Below are 18,253 nucleotides of genomic sequence, written 5' to 3'. Positions count from 1 at the left end.
GAAAAAGCCTTTCCTCGTAAAGAGGAGCCCAGGAGGGCTGCTGGGTGAAATTCCCATTTTAAGCTTGGTTTCTTTAATTCTAAATATTCTTTAGACTATGATTAACTCCTCTTCCCTAAAGACAGCTTGGAGTACAAGAGCCATGTGCTGGGAGCAGAGATTTACTTGCAAAGAGAAAATGGGTGTTATTATCTCTTGTCCCATTGATCTGCATAGGGACAGAGGTGATGTTTCCCAAGCAGGCAGTAGTACAGACCTTGAGGGTTGTGGCCTCACCTTAGAGCTGCAGCAGCAGCCCCTCCATTTAATGGCCTGCTCCTAATTCCTAACTCCTGGTATTTGGGCTGGCAAAAGAGATAAGAGAAGGGCAAGGACCCTTGTTTGCCCAATGGGATGGTGGGGCCTGGGGTGAGGACTGCCTTCTGTAGCCCTGGAGTAGCTGGAAATAGCCAAACTCTTGGGTTTACATATCACATCCTGCTATCAACAGCTAAAGCAAGTGACCTGATTCCAAATGCAGCCTGATGTTCATCCCTAGTTATCTGGAGGGGCAAAAAATTGGGTATTTTAAATGTACTCACAGGTCTGCAACTGATTTCCAGGATCGCTGGGGGTCTGTGGTGGGAGATGGAGCTGCAGTGAGCCCCAGTGGGATGCAGGGCTCAGCCCACTCCAGTGTGGCAGCCTGGCAGCCATTTTGGGAGACACTGGTTAGAAGAGGGCTGTAGATGCACATCAGGGAGCATGAGCTGGGCAGGGGTCACCTCAATGGGGCACTTGGTTTTGTTCAAGGATGAGGAGATTTCAATTGTCTGCTGTGGTGAAGGGGTAACAGTGTTTCCTAGAGCAGTATTCCAGCAAGGGAAGTCAACTGTGCCATACGGAGCTTTGTTTTGCCGACAGCAAAACCAGAATTAAAATCCTTTGCTTATGAAGCTTGAGTCTTTTGAGCCCATTTCAGGTGTGATGCCTGTTACAGAATTATCCTGCTCTTACTTACATTAAATCATTTTTTTACACTTGAATACCAGATAAAACCCACTCAAGTTGATCCAGAAGATGCTTCCTTCCCATAACACATTCCTCTTCTGGGTCAGCATTACTTTCAGAGCATCTACTGCATGAAGAACCAACTCCAAACATACCGCAAAGCCAGTGCTGATGGATAAGAACCCAGCTGTAATTGAGGAAGGAGACAAACAACCCCCATGACCCTTAGGAAAGTTGTGAGCACACAGACCCTGTGGTGTTTTGACTTTTTGTGGAGAGAATGGGCATGAGGAAAATTTCAAGGCTATTCTGTAAAGCACAGGGGAAAAGAAAAAACAAACCACAAAACCCCCAAACATCAACCAAAGAAGATGAGGACACCTTTCACCTGCAGCATGGGATGTGCTCCAAATATAATGTTTTGGTGAATGGCATTTAAACCTACACATCCAGCCCTCTTCCTGAAAGAGGGAAAGCAATCCTGCTTCATCTCATCTTTCTTTCCAAAGCTTTGTTACAGCCACTGTGTTTTGTGGCTTGGATCTACATTATACTTCATTATCACGACCAAGCTACCACTCCATTTTCCATCGATGGCTCTGAGAACAAATTAAACCCCAGCCCTTAAGCATTTCCTCTCAGCAGAAAGCAGCACAAACTCACACCACCCATAGAAACGTACCAGTTTTATTACAAAGAGTCTCAAAATTCAAAATAAAAGCATCTTTAAAAAAACACACTATATCCCCCCAACCCAAAGGTACACTGATCTCTCTCACTTCACATACAAACACTGAAGAGCTGGAGTGAGGTGTCACTCAGATTCAAAAAGAGACTTAAAAACTCATGGTGGAAAAGGGAAAGAAAGTATTTAAAAAAATAAAACATTTAAAAAATAACCTGTGTGAAGTTAGCAGCATTATTAGAGTTGAAACTGTCAGCAGCGCTCCGTGGGAGGTACAGATCCTCTTAGGGCCAGAGGAATCGCCCTGAGGAAGGAGAGCAGCGAGTCAAAACTGCCTGCAAAACTTCAGCGAAGTATTTCCCCAGAAGCTTATCTAATGATCTGCTGTACACAATGAGATGCAAAAGAAAGGCCAGTTCTGGTCACAAAAAAGACCTCCTCTGCGTGTGAGATAATGTGTGGGAGCAGGAAGAGGAGTAGTTATAAAAACAGAAACCCATCTGCTGTTCCCTGATAAAGATAACAGCTTAGGAGGCTGGTAAGAAGGGTCTCCTTGCTTACTGGCCTTGAGAGCAAGAGAGAGGAAAGGTTTGGTTTGATAATGTTTGTAACTTCACTTCAGAGAAGAGTTTTTCACTGACTGACACACATCAACAAAAGATGTCAGCCAAGTTCTGTTCATGAATGGTGGTTTCAGGGTCAGGACACGGATCAGTACTGAGGAAAGCCCACGATGGCATATGCAGCACGGGCTGAACCAGCAGGGAAAGCAAAGCAGGCAGCCAAATGGGCAGTAACTCAATTCCCTCCCCAAAAAGGGGCGTAGGTGTAGAAAAAAAGGTATAAAAGTTTTATCCCTTCTCTTACTCGAGATGTAGAATGCCACACCAACTGGATCTGCAAGAGCTTGGAAAGTATTAACCACCACATGAGGGTGATTTTCAGTTTGCTTTTTCCAGATCTACACCCTCAGGGCTCTGGGGCTGGTTCACTTTTCAGATTACTTTTAAGCTGCTTCGTCTCTTTCCGCAAGTTTGCTGCAGGGAGGTAGCCAACTCTATTCAAGAACTGCACTATTTGACCCTGAGAAGCGGCACCAGCTTGCAGTTACTTGCCATGATGGAATCAAATTGAAAACCAAAGGAATAATTAGTTTCTCACAGCCTTCATTTAGGAACTTGGATTCTCCCACAAAACAAAAAGGAAATAAAACATGAGAAAGAAAATTCATGGCCATCTCTTTCCACATAATCTGAAATGCAGATACTACTTCTATTTAAATTATTCTTTTCCAAGGGTGGTTATTTCAGAGGAAAGAGTAAACAAAGGAAGTGATTTTTTTCTTAAAGACACACTATAAGGAGGCAGTGGAAGGCAGGAGTGAAACTTCCCAGTCACCAAATCTGGGCAGTGCAGGTCTGTCTACTCCGCAAAATCCTCCCTATCTGCTCCCAGCGGAGTGCAGCAAGGAATAATTTACAGTTCTCAAGTCATTTATATATTTATATAGAAATATATACAGAAACATATATAAAATATAAATCCTATGGAATAGGAGGCAACCAGAGAAGCTAACCTATGACAGCTACACACTGACAGTACTGTCCAGCTGCAGCCATCTCAGGTGGATTTCATCTCTTCCTTCACCCTGTGGAAGCAAGCAGTGAAGAATTTGGTTCAAACAAGCAGCCCAAGCTTTCATAACAAGTCAGGGTTGTTTGTTTAACCCTAAAAATGCTGCTTATATGCCCCATCTTCATCTAAAACTTGCAACATGTTACTAATGAAGGAACAGTATTTTTAAGCCCCTTCCATGGAGGCTCTCACAGTGCCTTATCAGATGTGGGGTTCTACATAGGCAAATTTCTTCCCATTAAGAGCCCATGACAAAGCCACCCAAACCACCATGTCTCTCCTCCAACCCCTCAACTTGTGCAACATTCCACTGGTGGAATGAGTGCTATTTAATCGCAGTGCCAGGAAATGGGGCTCACCCTTTGGGTTCTGCTTTCTCCTCTTTTGCCTTTTCCTCTTCTTTCTCGTCTATGAAAAAAACAAAAAGACTCACAGTAGTGCAGTAGGAATGTACATGTCAGGCAAAGTTGCAGAGCTGTGAGGGCTTCTAGTTCTAGCTCTCATCCTTACCCTTCTTCTCCTCTTCCTCCTTTTCCTCTTCTGTTTTCACACGTTTAGCTTTCTTGAAGTTGGCAATGTTTTTGCGCCCTCCTTCCCCTTCATCTTCAGAGTCAGAGAATTCTTCATCACATGATATTCTCTTATCAGAATTGCGAACTGAGCATGAAGAGGACAAGGAGTTGTTTCAGGCGATTTAGAAGTCAGGAGAGACCAAGCACTAACTTCTCCATGTGCATCTACACAATGGAATGAACTACCAAGCCTATGTAAGTCAGAATTAGGCCATGATAAAGACTTTATCTTTCTATGTGCTGTATCTTTTAGCTCATCACTCCAACTACTCATGCCCAAGATGCCAGATCACATGTATGACTTGGAATAGTCATACTACTTGGAATAGCTACAGTGTGATGTCTAGACTTGACGGTGTAAGAAGGTTAACCAGCCTCACACTGAGAAAATCTGCCTGCCAGATCTAAAGGCCATCAGCCAATCTGGATACAAACTGCCATTTTCACTGTGGAAGACAACCTGTGGGATCAAACCTGACAGTCTCTCAGAAAGCATCCTGTCATAGCACCTCCATCACAGGAACTGTTTAAATTCTCACATTAAAGCCTAGGTTCTTTCATTATGGAAATCATCTGCCAATAGCACTACTTCTCCAAAGGAAAAAAAAAAACCACAACGAATCTATCAGCCCTACAGTGCTGAGCTTCGTCACTTTATCTTACAACATCAGTTGGAAAGATTCCAGCTGAAGGACTGCAGAATCAAGCTGTATCTAAACCATAGCTCCCATAGCCCTTTATGAAGGTAACTCAGTCTGGAGCCTGCATGTTTCTCCAACTAACACATCTTGCCCAGCTTTGACACCCACAGGCTCTGTAACAGTACACTGCTCAGCTGGGCAACACAACCACACCAGAGACAAGCACGTACTTGAAATGCGTTTCTCAGGATCTTCTTCTTCTTCATCCCCACTGTCTTCCTGAACAGCATCCTCAGGAATTGGCTGCATCTGGACACCAGGGGCATGAGGCAGCATGCGCAGATTCTCAAAGAGACGTTGCCTAGAGCCAGCCAGGAAAGGAACACTTCCGTCAGCAAGATGCTATCCGTGGCTGTGAAGCCCTCAGTGGAAGGTGTCAGTCTCGCGAAGAGGAGCAAACACTTACTTGATCTTCTCGAGATACTCATTGGTATTCTGGTTAGTCATGTTTGAGGGACTGATGTGGAGCTTAAAGTCTGGTCCAAAGTACTCAAAATAGTCATTATACGGAAGTTCTGCAGGCAAGTTAAAAAGGAATAAACACCAAATTACCACTGAACTGGTGATGAAATACAATAAACACTTTATACTTCTACAGAAAAACACAACTGCATTTACCTGGGCATAGGAGCCAAAGCTCTCCTAGCCCAAATTCAGATCAAAGCAGACAACTTGGCAACCGTGCAGTCAAAGCTTACTTGGCAATTAAACGCTGTGCACACCTAAGTTTTCAATACAAGGTCATCTCATTTCAGTAAGTTGGCAAGGCTGCTGTGTACCTTTTGCTGGAAGGGGAGAGCTACAGGACTATAAATGCAAACAAGAAGAGCTACTGCAAATGAAGGCATCCAAAAGCTCCTCCGAAGTTACAATCAAGAGCTAATGAAACATCTCAGGGTTGCTACCTCTCCCACAGCACCATCACTGTCCTGTGCTCTGTTACTAGAGTATCCCTTAGTCCTTCAGTCTTTCTTCAAAGGGGAGAATTACCATTGGGAATTTCCGTGTCCAAAGCCACAGCAGTCTCATAGGTCCAGCATCTAGCCACATTGCGGATTGTGTAGCCACCTCCTCCCAGCATCAGCATAGGCAAATTAAAACTTTTTACAAACTCCACACACTTGGCATGACCTGCAGCAAAAGCAGCGGGGGAAAGTGAGGTCACAGCCTCATGGCATAAGAACAGCAAACTTTTCCATGAAATCTCATTTTATCAGTTATGCCCATCCAATAAAGGCACTGCACAGTATTCTTACCTTTGATGGTCAGATTAAAACACCCCAGCCTGTCCCCTGACAGAGAATCTGACCCGCACTGCAAGACAACTGCGCTAGGCTGGAACGTCTCCATCACTTTAGATATAACCTAAACAAGAAACTTACTGTTACACACTCTCCACAGGACAGTGTCACAGCAACACACTAATATCCATGTCAGCAAGTGACATGAAGACATCCTTAGTATTCCCACAGCTGCTGACTCCCCTGTATTGGTAACACTGAGGCTCGCATGAAGAGACGCTTCCTGCTGACAGGCTGCAATTGTTAGAGAGGAACATAGACTGAATCAATCTCCCCAGAAATCGGCTTAATGAGCTACCCAAAGACAAAGTATGAACCACAAGGAATCACTCAGCAAAGTGAGTGATATTCAGACTTACCGGCTTGAATATTGCTTCATAGGACTCATCATCAATTCCGTCCCGGAGGGGATAGTTGACAGCGTAGTACTTGCCTTTGCCTGCACCAATATCCTATTACAGTGGAAGACAGGAGAGACCACAAGTCACCAGAGAACCAACTGCAACACAGAAATTGTTCTCAAAAATTAGGAAGGAAAGCCTGGGATTCCATCAGTGTAATCTGAATGTAAACCCAGGATTTGTCTCATGGACAAATATTGTCCTGGCAGAAGGCAGCAGGAGGCAGTTGACTCCAACCGCAGCTTATTGGCAGAAGTGGGTGCACTGGCCCTCAATGCTCAGAGAAGAAAAATCTGCTATTACATGTTGTTCTGAGCACACAGGCTCTCATTTCCCCTGGCAAAGGCACTTTCTTACACAGCAATAAAACTGGCAGCCAAAACTCTAGTTCCAAACCTGTACAGTGCAGAGATGTGCAGCCCAAAATACCAGTCTGGGCTAACTGTGCAGCCTAGTAACTGAGGGAATCTATATTTAAGACTATATATATACATATACATATTTACATTTCCATTATCATTCTCATAACCAAGTGTTTTATTAAAAATAAGGGTTTAATTTATGGTGCAGAGTTGCACCAGGCTGCACCAGGAAAGAAACTTGCAGCTGCATGCAGCTTGGCATTACCACAGACAAACTCTAAGCAGGGCTGAAAAAGTACAACTCAAGTGGAAGAGAAAAGAATTTAAATCAGAAGCATATGAAAAAAAAGTAAAGAACCTTTCACCTCCAAGAACAGCATTCTGGCAATGTCACGAAGTGAACCACACCTACATCTAAACCAAACTAGTGCCATGTTTAACACCACAATTCGTGAACCTGCAGAACTGACTCACAGGAGGAAATGCCAACAAGATAAACCAGCACAGGCGGAAGTACTTCCTCATAAACCTTCACCCCAAAGCTTGCATGTCTGAGCTTAGTTTCCAGGTAGCCACAGAGGACCAACATGCCATCTTCAGAGTCACTTTTCTGAGCATAATCCCACTGGAAGGCCACCAAGAGACTGACAGCAAAAACCTTGGGTTTATTACTATACTGGCCATGATTACAGGGATAAGGCACCCACTCCAAGAGCTGAGCCCTCAGAAAACGGATGCCACTTCGAGAGCAGGAAACTCGAGGAAAACACTGATTTTAGTCAAATTAGTATAACAGCAAACATGGTAGAGACCAAATTCCAGGGTAATTTTTTCACTAAGCCTTCATTCTCACCCGCAGGTCCCCTGTTCCTGGGAAGTATTCACCATACTTATGAAAGGACACGGTCATCACACGGTCTGTGGTATAAAAAGCTTCCTCCACGCCGTCTCCATGGTGGATATCAATGTCAATGTACAGCACTCTCTGGTGATACCTAGGATCAGAAAGAAGTCAAAATACTGCATTTCTTCAGAGCAGAAAATGTCTTCATCAGCACAGCAAATGGGAGGAGAGGAAGGAACCTGGTGCTAACCCGCAGACTGCCAGCTACCAGGCAGCTCCCTCTCCGGGATCTACAAGCAAAAGAGCTGTGAAGAACAGACACGAGCCTTGGTTGCCAGTAGAATAGAACCACAGAGGAAAATGAAGTGGCTTCTGCTGCTGCAATTGATCTTTGAAGGCAGACTCAACTCAGTTTATTCAGATTCAGCCAACAGACTGCATTTTTATGTCAAGCCTCCCACTGAGGTCTGCCTTGAGCCAAAAGCTGTCACATATTAGAGCTGTGGCCCATATTCCAGGGTGGGTGGTAAAGGGAAGGGTCTAAAAGCAAGCACACAATGCTTCAAGCTTCCTGCATAGTGCCACCACTAGACACAGCCCTTGAGAGAGAGGGTGCTGCACCCCAAAAAAATAGCTGATTAAGCCCTCCTGGGAAAACACAGCTTAAAAAAAAGCAATAAAAAGAGAAGACTGGGAAGAAAGCACTAAGGACTCAGAGGAAATGCAGCAGAACAGACAAACAAAAGGGGTAAACAGCAGTGCCCATACTTTAAGAGTTCCAAAATAGCCAAGACGATATCATTGACATAACAGAAGCCAGAAGCCTCTGACTTCTTAGCGTGGTGAAGGCCTCCTGCCCAATTCACTGCAATATCTGTCTGTTGCTTGTTCAGCTTCACAGCACTGGCTGTTGGGAGAAGAATTACACAGCGTTAGCACAAGAGTAAAGGCCCATGACAGAGACCAAAGGGTAAAGCACTGGTCCCTTATGGCTACCTCTCTGCTTATGTGTGTGTTTGTGTACTTCACAAAGCACAAGGCTAAGGGTTTAACACTGGATGCCTCCACAAATGAACAAAAAGCAAGGGAGGAGACATGCAGCTGTGTTTTGTCTGCATACACCTTTCGTAGCTTCCCACTTCTGCCTCAGAGCATGAAAGCTCCACAAATACACAGGATTCTAGCTGGGGTGACAGCTGAAGACAGTTGAGATTTCTCAGTGCCCTGAACAAAAGATTTTAACAAAAGGTCTTATACAACATAAATGTAGGTCATTCACTGAACATGCATTCAGGCAAAGGAAGTTCTATTCCCCCAACCCCTTCCAAAAACATTCTGCAAATCCTGAAAGTTTACCAGATTCAAAACAAATGATGTATTCTGTGGAATTAGGACCAGAGAGCACACAGCTACTTCAAAAGATGCTGCAGGCACCCTGTTTGTACTGCTGAGCTACATTACAGGAAATAGAGACTTCTAGATGCCACTGTGGGAGTAGCAGCCACAAAGTTTTAATACCTTTGCATAGGGATATCAGTCTTTCTGCTACAAAGTACTTGAAAATAGCAAAAGCATTTTAAATGTTGCAGCTTTCAGGGAGCTTACTGAAACCTTGCAGATTCTGTTTTGCCAGGTGTCCATGAGACACTGCCATTTTGTTAAAAACAACAGATAAAGTGGCCCTTGTCTTTCCTTTTCAGGTTCTGCCTGCCCTGAGTCAGAATGTTAACAACTTCTTTTTTTTTTTCTTTCCTGTAAAGCTGACATTGATTTTTTTATTAAATCCTTGTTGCTGCTGTGGTTTTGTTTTAACTATATTGCTGGTGATGTTGTTATACCAGTTACAGAGCTTCACATACTCAGTGAAGTAACCTGGACTAGTGAAGACACACTTAATAAATGTAGAGGGATCTGTCAATACACAAGGCTTGAACTCCCACATGGGAAGAAAGCTGGATCTAATTATTAAGGAAATCAGAAATATGTTCACAGAGCTTCCCCACCACAACCTACAACAATGTATTTCCCAGACAGAATGACATTACACACATCTGTTTAAAAGGAAAGAACATACAACTCATGAGCTTACCAACTGAACCTCCGGCAGAGAGCTGACAGAACTCAAACAGCCCATCAAACACAGGGCAGTCTTCCCCAACATTAACTTAAAAAGAATACAGAAGAGTTAGCAAGACAAAACTTCAAGTGGCAAAGCTTATACCACCACTCATTTAAAAAGCTAGCCAGGTAAGCGAGCAACAGTTTTAAACACTTACAAAACATGAGCATAATCAACCTGACGATGCCTGACAAGGCAAAAAAGGGTTTTGTTGTAGAGAAGATGCTCTTGACTTGCAAGAAAATAGGAAAGCAGGTCCCAAGAGCACGGGTGAGAGCAGCACTCCATCTACTGGGAATCCAGAAACCAGGCAATCGCAGTGGAAAATAAGAGGGCAGGGAGGAGCTCCCAGTGAGAGCTGTGTAATAATACCCATACATGTCCTCAGCTGCAACTCAAGGTGGATTTACAGTACTCTGCTCTGCTCAGGCAGCTCGGTCACCACAGGCACATACAGGCTGTGCAAAATGGGGACCACCACTCCCTGCTACACTGCACAGGCCATGCTGCTGCCTGGGCACCATGTTTTTGTGGGGGTTGAAGGAGGACAGTGTTGTTTGTGACTATAGAGTGACACCAATCTCCATTACACAACCCCCCAGCAAGGGGGAAAGGGTTTTGTTCCGGTTTCCTGCTGTATTGCTGATGAGGAGCTGAGAAAGCAAACAGTGCCAGCACTGCAGGAGAACATGGGGAATGGCAGGGAGTGGTGGGTACTGGATGAGAAGTTCACATCCACATCTCTTTTGTTACACTTCATAAATTCCTTTTACTTCACATTGGGCAACCAGTTTTTAAGTTCTCAGCAGTACTGTAGTTCTGGCCTAGATAAATTTTTTACTCTGAATATTTCCATGATTAAAAATTAAAACAGTAACAACAGACATATTGAATCTAGATTTTGCAAGATTTACTTTTACAAAAAAAAAAAAAATCTGTATTTTTGTAACAACATCTGTAGAATGTTTTCTTCTGTGTTTAATGAGAAAGGCACCACCAGCACAGCTCTTGCAGCACTGGAAACTCATCACTCCACAGACTCCACAAAGACTGTGTGGTAAGGGAGCCTGAATGGCCCCAGTTTGGGGCAGGGAGACCCAGAATGAAGCAATTGCTCCTGCTTTCCAATTGCTCCAGCAGGGCATGGCAACTGGCAGAGTTTGAATAATCAACTCAAAGAGGCTGGAAACTTTCCCTGTTAAGTGAGGAGAATTTAAATTGTTGATTTCTGCATGCTTCCCATCACAGCAAATTAAACTTCTTGCCCTTTAGGTGACAGAGCAGTTTTCCCAACTCCTCAGGCAGGCAACGGACATGAACAGAATGAAATCAGAGCCTGTTCATTACCTTTACTGCCACTCAGAACTTTGTGGGCAGCACTGACATTACTTGAAGGCATCCCTCTGCTATACCTGACAAAGAAAGGAACTGCTGTGCAAACAGATGCCAGTTGGGCTTTTTCCCACCTGGAGATTCAAAGCAGCCAGGACTGCTAAGGAGGGATTTATTAACAGGGGTCAATCACTGACTGTAGGCATAAATCTCTGGCATAAGACAATGAAGGGCATGGATGCTCCTTTTTCCTTGCAATGGGTGGGTGAGCAGCTTTGTATCTGAGAGAGCACAATCAGATAGAGACCAGCATTAAAGGTGGAAATATTCTCATGGAAATCATAGCAGCTACCCTTCCCTCAAAGGGAAAGCTGAAGCATCAAGCAGGCTAGAGTTCTGCCCCTGGACTTGGGAGCAGTGACCTTGTCTCCTATATCCCTTTCTCTGTTCTGAGCCACCTGTGCTAGTTCTCTAGCTACACAGGCTATTTTGAGGTCCTGTTGAAGCAGAGCTCTGTCTTCTGCGTGTTTTAAGATTAATTTTCATATTTTGCCTCCTCCAGATAAAAATGGTTCTGTGGAAATAGAGTACAGAAAATGCTGACTACCAGAGAGCAGAGTGGGGTTTTTTTGAGCTTTATCTGCTTCAGGAGCAAAGCATTCAGTTTGTGTAAATATGTACTTTGGTACGTTAAGACATACCATTTACTGTAGGGAGTCTTTCAACATACATTACTTATGAACTATGTTACCCATTTTTGCTTATGCCTTAATACCTGTCCCCTTCAGCTCATACCACATTTTCAACTGCCTCTACTTCAGACTCAAGACCTACAGCTCCTCCAACTTGCAGACTACACTTACTCCACCTAAATAAAACCCATGGGCTAAGAGCTTTTTTCTGCCCTTGAGGACTGCAGTACACAAGGCCAGAATGCTGTTTAAATTAACTTGGAGCCCTCCCCACTATACATACTTGCTAGAAATCTAGTTTGCCACAGCTATTGCCAAAGAACATCAACTCAGAGTTTCAGAGACCACGAAAAAAGGTTTCTGTAACATTAAAGTCACCTTTAAAGGCCCCTCCGTGGACTGGAGAGGTTGGAACAAGAGATTATCTCACAAAATAAACCATTCTAACACCAAGCGGACATGTATTATTGTGCATCTCAACCTTCCCCCTACTTTCAAACGGTCACTACCCTGAAAATTCTTCAGATTTACTGCAGATTTTGAACACAACTTGTAAGTTGTGAAGGGTTTTTTTTTGTTTGTTTGTTTTAAATTACACAACCCTTTCCCCACCTCAATACCCCTGGTTTAAGGTAAGCAATAACACAAAACACATGCAGCTCATAAATGGAATAGTTCAGTCATCTCTGATTAGAAAGGCAATTTTGAAGAGTTTCCATCAAAACACAAGACCAAAAAAGACAGCCAGGTCAAAGGGTTTTCCTCAGCTCTTTTGGCATATTAGCTAAAGAGAGGGACCCATTCTAAAAATGCATAGTTTAACAGAAAAATCAAACCCAAAGTCAGGATAAAGACAATTTCCTGCAGTTCTTCCTACTCTTTTTTATCACAAACCTCTGAAGCTGGCCTGGGATTCCCAGAACCACAAGTTTTAACAATGGCAGGAATAATGCTTACATCTTTGCATCTGCTTGCTGTACTCAGACATGTTATCTGGGCGAATAGATCTCAGAAATTTTATGTAGTCATCACTGTGGTACTTGGTCATTTCTTCTGCATTTGCCTTGTGAGGGCGCTGCAAGGACAGAAAAAGAGCGAGGCTCATTTTGCAAGACATCTCTCTCCCTAATTCCCATTTCCAATCTCAGATTCACTCCCAGAACAGCAAAAAACTCAAACCAGCATCATTAAACAAGGGAAACTTATTTTCAACAGTTAAGAATGTCACTACCAGAGACTGGCAAGTATTACATATCTAGACAAAGAAAGTATTTAAGTTGCAGGAAGAAAAGCAATTTTCCAGTCTCCAAAGTTTATCTGAAGGAAAGAACATCTCATTATAAGCAAGCAGAAGAAATACATCAAAAAAACTGGTTCCTTTCCTTTTCCTTTCCCTTCTCTTCCTTTTTGGATTGTCAACAGACAACTTACAAGTCTGAAGCATCAAACGTAAAACCTAACACCTAAACTAAGGTCTTTCACATGAATTTCTCTTCACAACCAGCCCTACACTTACATATATCTCCATCTTCCTGTACAGGCCATAGTTCAGCAGTAGGTTGTGGGTCATCCGGATCCTGTGGGGCTTCATTGGATGTCCCTGGCCATAATAGTAGTTTCCAACATCACCTGGGAGCAGAAAGGATTTTATTATAGCAGGGAAAACTACGAATTCCTTCAATCGGGATCACAGCAGAGCCACAAATCCACCAGGTCATCTGTCATTTTATTTGTCCTTCATCAGCTCTCTGCTCCCAGTGGAATAGGGGCTCCCATCTTGTTCACAAAGGTATCTGCACGGATTCAAAAAAGCTTATCCAAGAGTCAAACAAGACAGACATTTGTAAATTAGGATATGGCCAGACAAGGAATTATTTAATGCCAGTTCTGAAGACAATAATCTAGGAAGAGCCTGAACAACCTGCACAAGAGGAAGGAGCTCCAGATTTCCTGGGCAGGATGAGCTTTGGGCATCACTTCTGCCTTCCTCAAAGCACTCCAGCTCTCCAATGTCCTCTCCAGGTGGTTCAGGCTCACTGTGGTACCTCACATCTACAGCTCACAGGTTTCGCTGTGAAATGCAGCCACGCTCTGAGCAGCACACCAAGAGGTACATGAGTCTAATCCCAGCTCAGACAGTGACTCACCAGTAGGAGCACATAGCCTCTGCCTCAGTTTCTTACTATTTCCCTAACAGAAACAAGATAAAACCCTGCCAATAAGCAAACACCACAGCAGCTATAGTTTTGCCATTTTCAACCCTTATTATTGCTGGAAATCCTGCAGAAGAATCTCAGTCCCACACACAGACACACCTGATGAGCTATCTGTGGGCATCAGCATTAATGAAGTTGGCTTCCTGTCAGTATATCACACAGATAAATCACACAAATTTATCATCCCCGTATGTGGACGTTCTCCTACCTAAGCAAAAGCTAAGCTCATGCTGCACTCTCTCATAGCAGGCACTGCTGGGTCTCCCCCCTTCTCTCCCAGGGTACTTATTTTCATAAAACTTAGAAATTTAATTCACAGATTTCTGCCTCCTGTCTGATTTGGCTGCAAGAGACAGTCAAAACTTGTAGAGAGCAGGAAATGCAGACAGCTACACACAGCAGCAGTCTGAGGGTGGTAAGGCCCTGGCACCGGTTTCCCAGAGAAGCTGCGGCTGCCCCATCCCTGGCAGTGTTCAAGGCCAGGTTGGACACAGGGGCTTGGAGCAAACTGCTCTAGTGGAAAGTGTCCTTGCCCCTGGCAGGGGGTTGGAACTGGATGAGCTTTAATGTCCCTTCCACCCCAAAACAGTCTGGGATTCCATGATTCTACGATAGCACCATGCAAGCCCCATTTTACTGGGAAACCAGACTAAGTTGTTCATGTAGTTGTACAACTCCCCATCAGTTTAGGAAGCAGGAGACCCAGTCCAGTCTGTCTGGTGACTCAGATGGGAGTATTAATATTTCATCACCCGTCTTAACATTCAGGAGAAACTGCTTCCCCAGTGCACACATATGTAGTTTTTCCTCCTGTGAACGTGGCTCTATTTTTTAATCAAAGTAGATGCAAACAGTGCAAATCCTACACCCAAGCAACTCTGCTGCTGGAGCTTACCTCTCCTGTGGCACTAAGATGAAACAGGGTGCCCTCTGCATGAAGGTATTATATTGGGGCAACTATCCCTTCAATAAAATCAGGTTAAATCAAGCTTTGGGGAATCCTGTAAGAGATGCGTAAAACCCTATCTAGAAAATACAAGCACAAAACTACATGAAGCTTTGAAAAACCATCATCTTCACCTCAGTCTGCCTGCAAAAGGCCCTAGGCACGCCCATACCTCTTCCAGAGCCTGATGATATTCACTCTGCTAAACACATCCCACCACAGGTCCACCAGAGTAGCAGACTAGCTTGTCTGCTCATGGATGTCAGTGCAGATGAAGTGTGAACTCAACAGGTACCTCTTCCTGTTTGCTAGGGTTAAGCAAGTCCCTACACAGGGAGCCTATAAAGGAGAAGCAACTGTTCAAGCTCAAACCTTTGCATAAACCTCAGCACCCCTCAGGTTTTCCAGGAAGGACCCTTAGGATACCCAATTATCTTTTCCTGCATTGCACCTAGACCCTTCCCTACAGCTTAGGTTCCTTCTCCAGCACAGGATGCCCTCCAACTATCTGGAATTTATGGAACACCCACAAGCCACCCAAAACAGTTCCCAGGGACCTCCTTTCAGGGTGCAACTACCACATTAGATTGCACTGCTCAACCTCCCTATGTGGAAAATAAGACCTTAACAAACTAGCCTCCCTCAACTGCGGATCATGCCTTCCCCAGGAAGCACACTTTTACCGTAGGACACACTGGGGATGCTTGCCAGCCACTTGTAAAAGAGCAGTGGAAAGAAGACCCTAAAACCTCACCACAGAGTGCAGCTATAGATGAGAGCATGTAACGGTAACTTCACATAGCTACCATGCAATAATGACGACAAGGATAGCATCTCTCTTAGCATTTTCAAGCAAAATGCCTAGTAATTTCATATTTAAGACATCACTGTGTGCCTTTAAAGATTATAGCTTGTCCACAAACTGCTGCTTTGTGAGCAAAGTGGCAAGCTGCTTTGTGAACATGTCATATTCCAAATCCAGGGATAACTTTGGACATCATCTTTTACCCAGCATCCAGATCATGTGCACATGTGTGGCATTCTGTCACATCCCACAAGCACTCTAAGTTTAAAACAGGCATTTTAAGGGGCAGGGCTCCAGCACTCCCTTGTATTTTGGTAAGATTGCACAGAGATCAGTTGCATGGTGAAACTGGGCTCAGTTTCACTGCACCTATTGCTCTAAAACAGATTCCTCCTCACCCTGCTCTCCTGGAGGCACTGACTGAGTCAGAGACCCTGCAGACTGTCATTACAGGTTGCAAACCTGCTTAGATTGACTTGTCCAGAGAAATAAAAGCCCTCACTACCTGCCTGACACATGCAGCAGTTTAGAAGAGCCCCACTTCATTGCTGGAACACTGAGCCCATCCACTTTGCCAGAAAAATTAGTGAGGTTTTTATTTGATTTCACAGACTGAACACCATGAGGAAACAGAATTGTACAATACCTTTCACAGCCTCTGTTAAAAACGAGCTTGCCCATCACCAAGGCAGCAGTTCACCCCTCCAAAGGGAGGAGGTTGAGAATGTGCAGATTGTGATTTCTCCCACAGACTATGGGGTAGAAGCCATACATGATACCCAGCTTGGGATTTGGCCAGCCCTAACACCCCATTACTTCCCAACTCCAATGGGATGATTATGTAGGCCCAAAGAAATGGGTCTCAGCCTTGTAACAGAAAACAAAAAGAACCAGTCTACAGTCCAGCCAAGTTCACAGCCAGAAGGAAACAATGTTCCCAGACACAGGAAACTCCCTACAACCAGTCATGCAGTCCTTCTGGCTCCTCACACCTCCATCTTATCCCTTGCTTGACAGCCAATACCACTGTCCCAAACTGGAGCTTCAAAAGAGCCTCTTCATAATGTGGCTTGAGGAAGCTTAATGTCCCCACAATCCATCCTGTCCCCAGCACTTCCCGGAGTCCTCCCCATTCTCCTAGAAACCTTCTTCAGCATGGCTCCCAAAGCCTCTCTTGTACTCATACCCTCCTCTCCATCCTGGACCCTTTACAGCCTTTCCCCACTTTGAAAGTCTCTACATCTCCATACCTCCCCACCCTACACTACTCCTGTCTCTCCCCAGTGCTTCTCCCCTCTCTTCCCCGCACTCTTCCCTTTCTCCACTCCAATGCTTCCCCATATCACCTCCATGCTCCCATGCTTCCTATGCCCGCAAGCATCCTCCATTCTCCAACCCTGCTACAGTCCCCACATAATCCTGTCCATATCCATGCCCTGACCCCCATACCTCTATGCCCCTATCGCTCCCTGCCCTCCAGTGCAGACCCCAGCCCTCCCCTGTCCCTCAGTAGCCCCAATACCCATTCCTGCACCCCCTCATGCAGCCTCTGCCCAGTGACCCCCATTACTCCTCTCACCATCTTCAGTGCAACCCCCAACCCTCCCCTGTCCCTCAGTGCCCCCAATACCCATCTCTCCGCCCCCAGTGACCCCCATTACTCCTCCCACTACCCCTCCCACCACTCTCAGGACAGCCCCCAGCCCCACCACCCTCCCCAATAACACCCCTACTACCCTTACCACCCCTGCGGCCTCCAATGACCCCCATTACCTTCCCCCAGCCAACACCTCACCCCCAAGCCCAATGACCGCAATTACCCCCAGTGCAGCCCCCACTGCCCTCCCCCATTCCCTACCTCCCCTCTCCCCACACCCAGTGCCCCCCTCAGCCCCCCCATCCCGGCGCCCCCTGTGACCGCCCCACCGGTGCCCTGCGGCCCCTCACCGTCGTAGTAATAGCAGACTTTCCGCTTGGTGCCCTGCGTCAGCGCCATTTTCCTACCTCCCCACAGCGACGGAACCCTCCCGCCGCCCCGCACAACCCAACCCGGCCCATGCCCCGCCGCCCCGCCCACCGCGCAGCCCAAGGCCTATCAGAGAAGAGCGCTCCGCCCCTCTCCCTCCCACAAGCCAATAGGAAAACGCAGCGGCGGGGAGAGCGCGGGAGCGGGGGCAGCGAGCAGGCTAGGCGGAGCGGCGGGGTGCTTGGGCTGTACCACTGCTGAGGGGGGGGGGGAAGAGGGGAGGGGAAGGCGAAGGCGCGGGCTGCACCATCGCTGAGGCGCGGGGAGTGGCGTGGGGGCAAATGAGGAGAGGGTCCAGGGGTGTGGGTCGGAACCATTTGGCGTGGGAGGAGACAACAGGTGGGGTTGAAGCCATCGCGGGGTGGGTGGGACACACAAGGTAGCGGCCTCTACCAGCACCCAGGCTTGTCCCACCCGGGGCTGGTGTAAGAGGGACTGGGGGGGGTCTCAGGTCCCAGGATGAGGATGAGAACGGCCCGGGACCCCCAGCAGCATCCCCGTCAGAGACTGCTGTGAGTGGAGTCCATCCCCTGAGGCCATAGGACAAGCACCCTGCTTGCCCTATGGCCTCACAGCGGCTGAGCATCCCTCAGGGCCACAATGGCAGAGGCCTTTTTCTCCTCAGA

General features: G+C 45.8%; 1 protein-coding gene across 2 annotated transcripts; it reads right to left on the bottom strand.

Annotated features, from left to right (window-relative positions):
• Nucleotides 1-1,311: 1,311 nt before the first annotated feature.
• HDAC1 (histone deacetylase 1) lies at nucleotides 1,312-17,644 on the bottom strand. 2 transcript variants are annotated; one of them, XM_061449751.1, is made up of 15 exons: nucleotides 17,549-17,644; nucleotides 13,151-13,263; nucleotides 12,592-12,709; nucleotides 9,581-9,655; nucleotides 8,260-8,398; nucleotides 7,501-7,642; nucleotides 6,244-6,336; nucleotides 5,840-5,948; nucleotides 5,574-5,714; nucleotides 4,990-5,098; nucleotides 4,754-4,884; nucleotides 3,821-3,967; nucleotides 3,670-3,718; nucleotides 3,252-3,323; nucleotides 1,312-1,979 (listed from the first exon to the last, which is right to left on the bottom strand). In XM_061449751.1, the coding sequence occupies exons 1-14, from the start codon at nucleotides 17,595-17,597 to the stop codon at nucleotides 3,296-3,298; spliced, it is 1,443 nt and encodes a 480-aa protein (XP_061305735.1). In that variant the 5' UTR covers nucleotides 17,598-17,644; the 3' UTR covers nucleotides 1,312-1,979; nucleotides 3,252-3,295. The 2 variants fall into 2 exon arrangements, with proteins under 2 accessions (XP_061305735.1, XP_061305734.1); XM_061449750.1 differs by lacking the exon at nucleotides 1,312-1,979 and having other exon boundaries at nucleotides 3,158-3,323.
• Nucleotides 17,645-18,253: the final 609 nt, after the last annotated feature.

This window comes from Pezoporus flaviventris, unplaced genomic scaffold, assembly GCF_033815535.1.
Source record: "Pezoporus flaviventris isolate CSIRO_AGI_PZ_B2104156 unplaced genomic scaffold, CSIRO_AGI_Pfla_v1 ptg000008l, whole genome shotgun sequence".
Classification (NCBI taxonomy): domain Eukaryota; kingdom Metazoa; phylum Chordata; class Aves; order Psittaciformes; family Psittacidae; genus Pezoporus; species Pezoporus flaviventris.
This window is presented reverse-complemented; position numbering and strand designations above follow the sequence as displayed.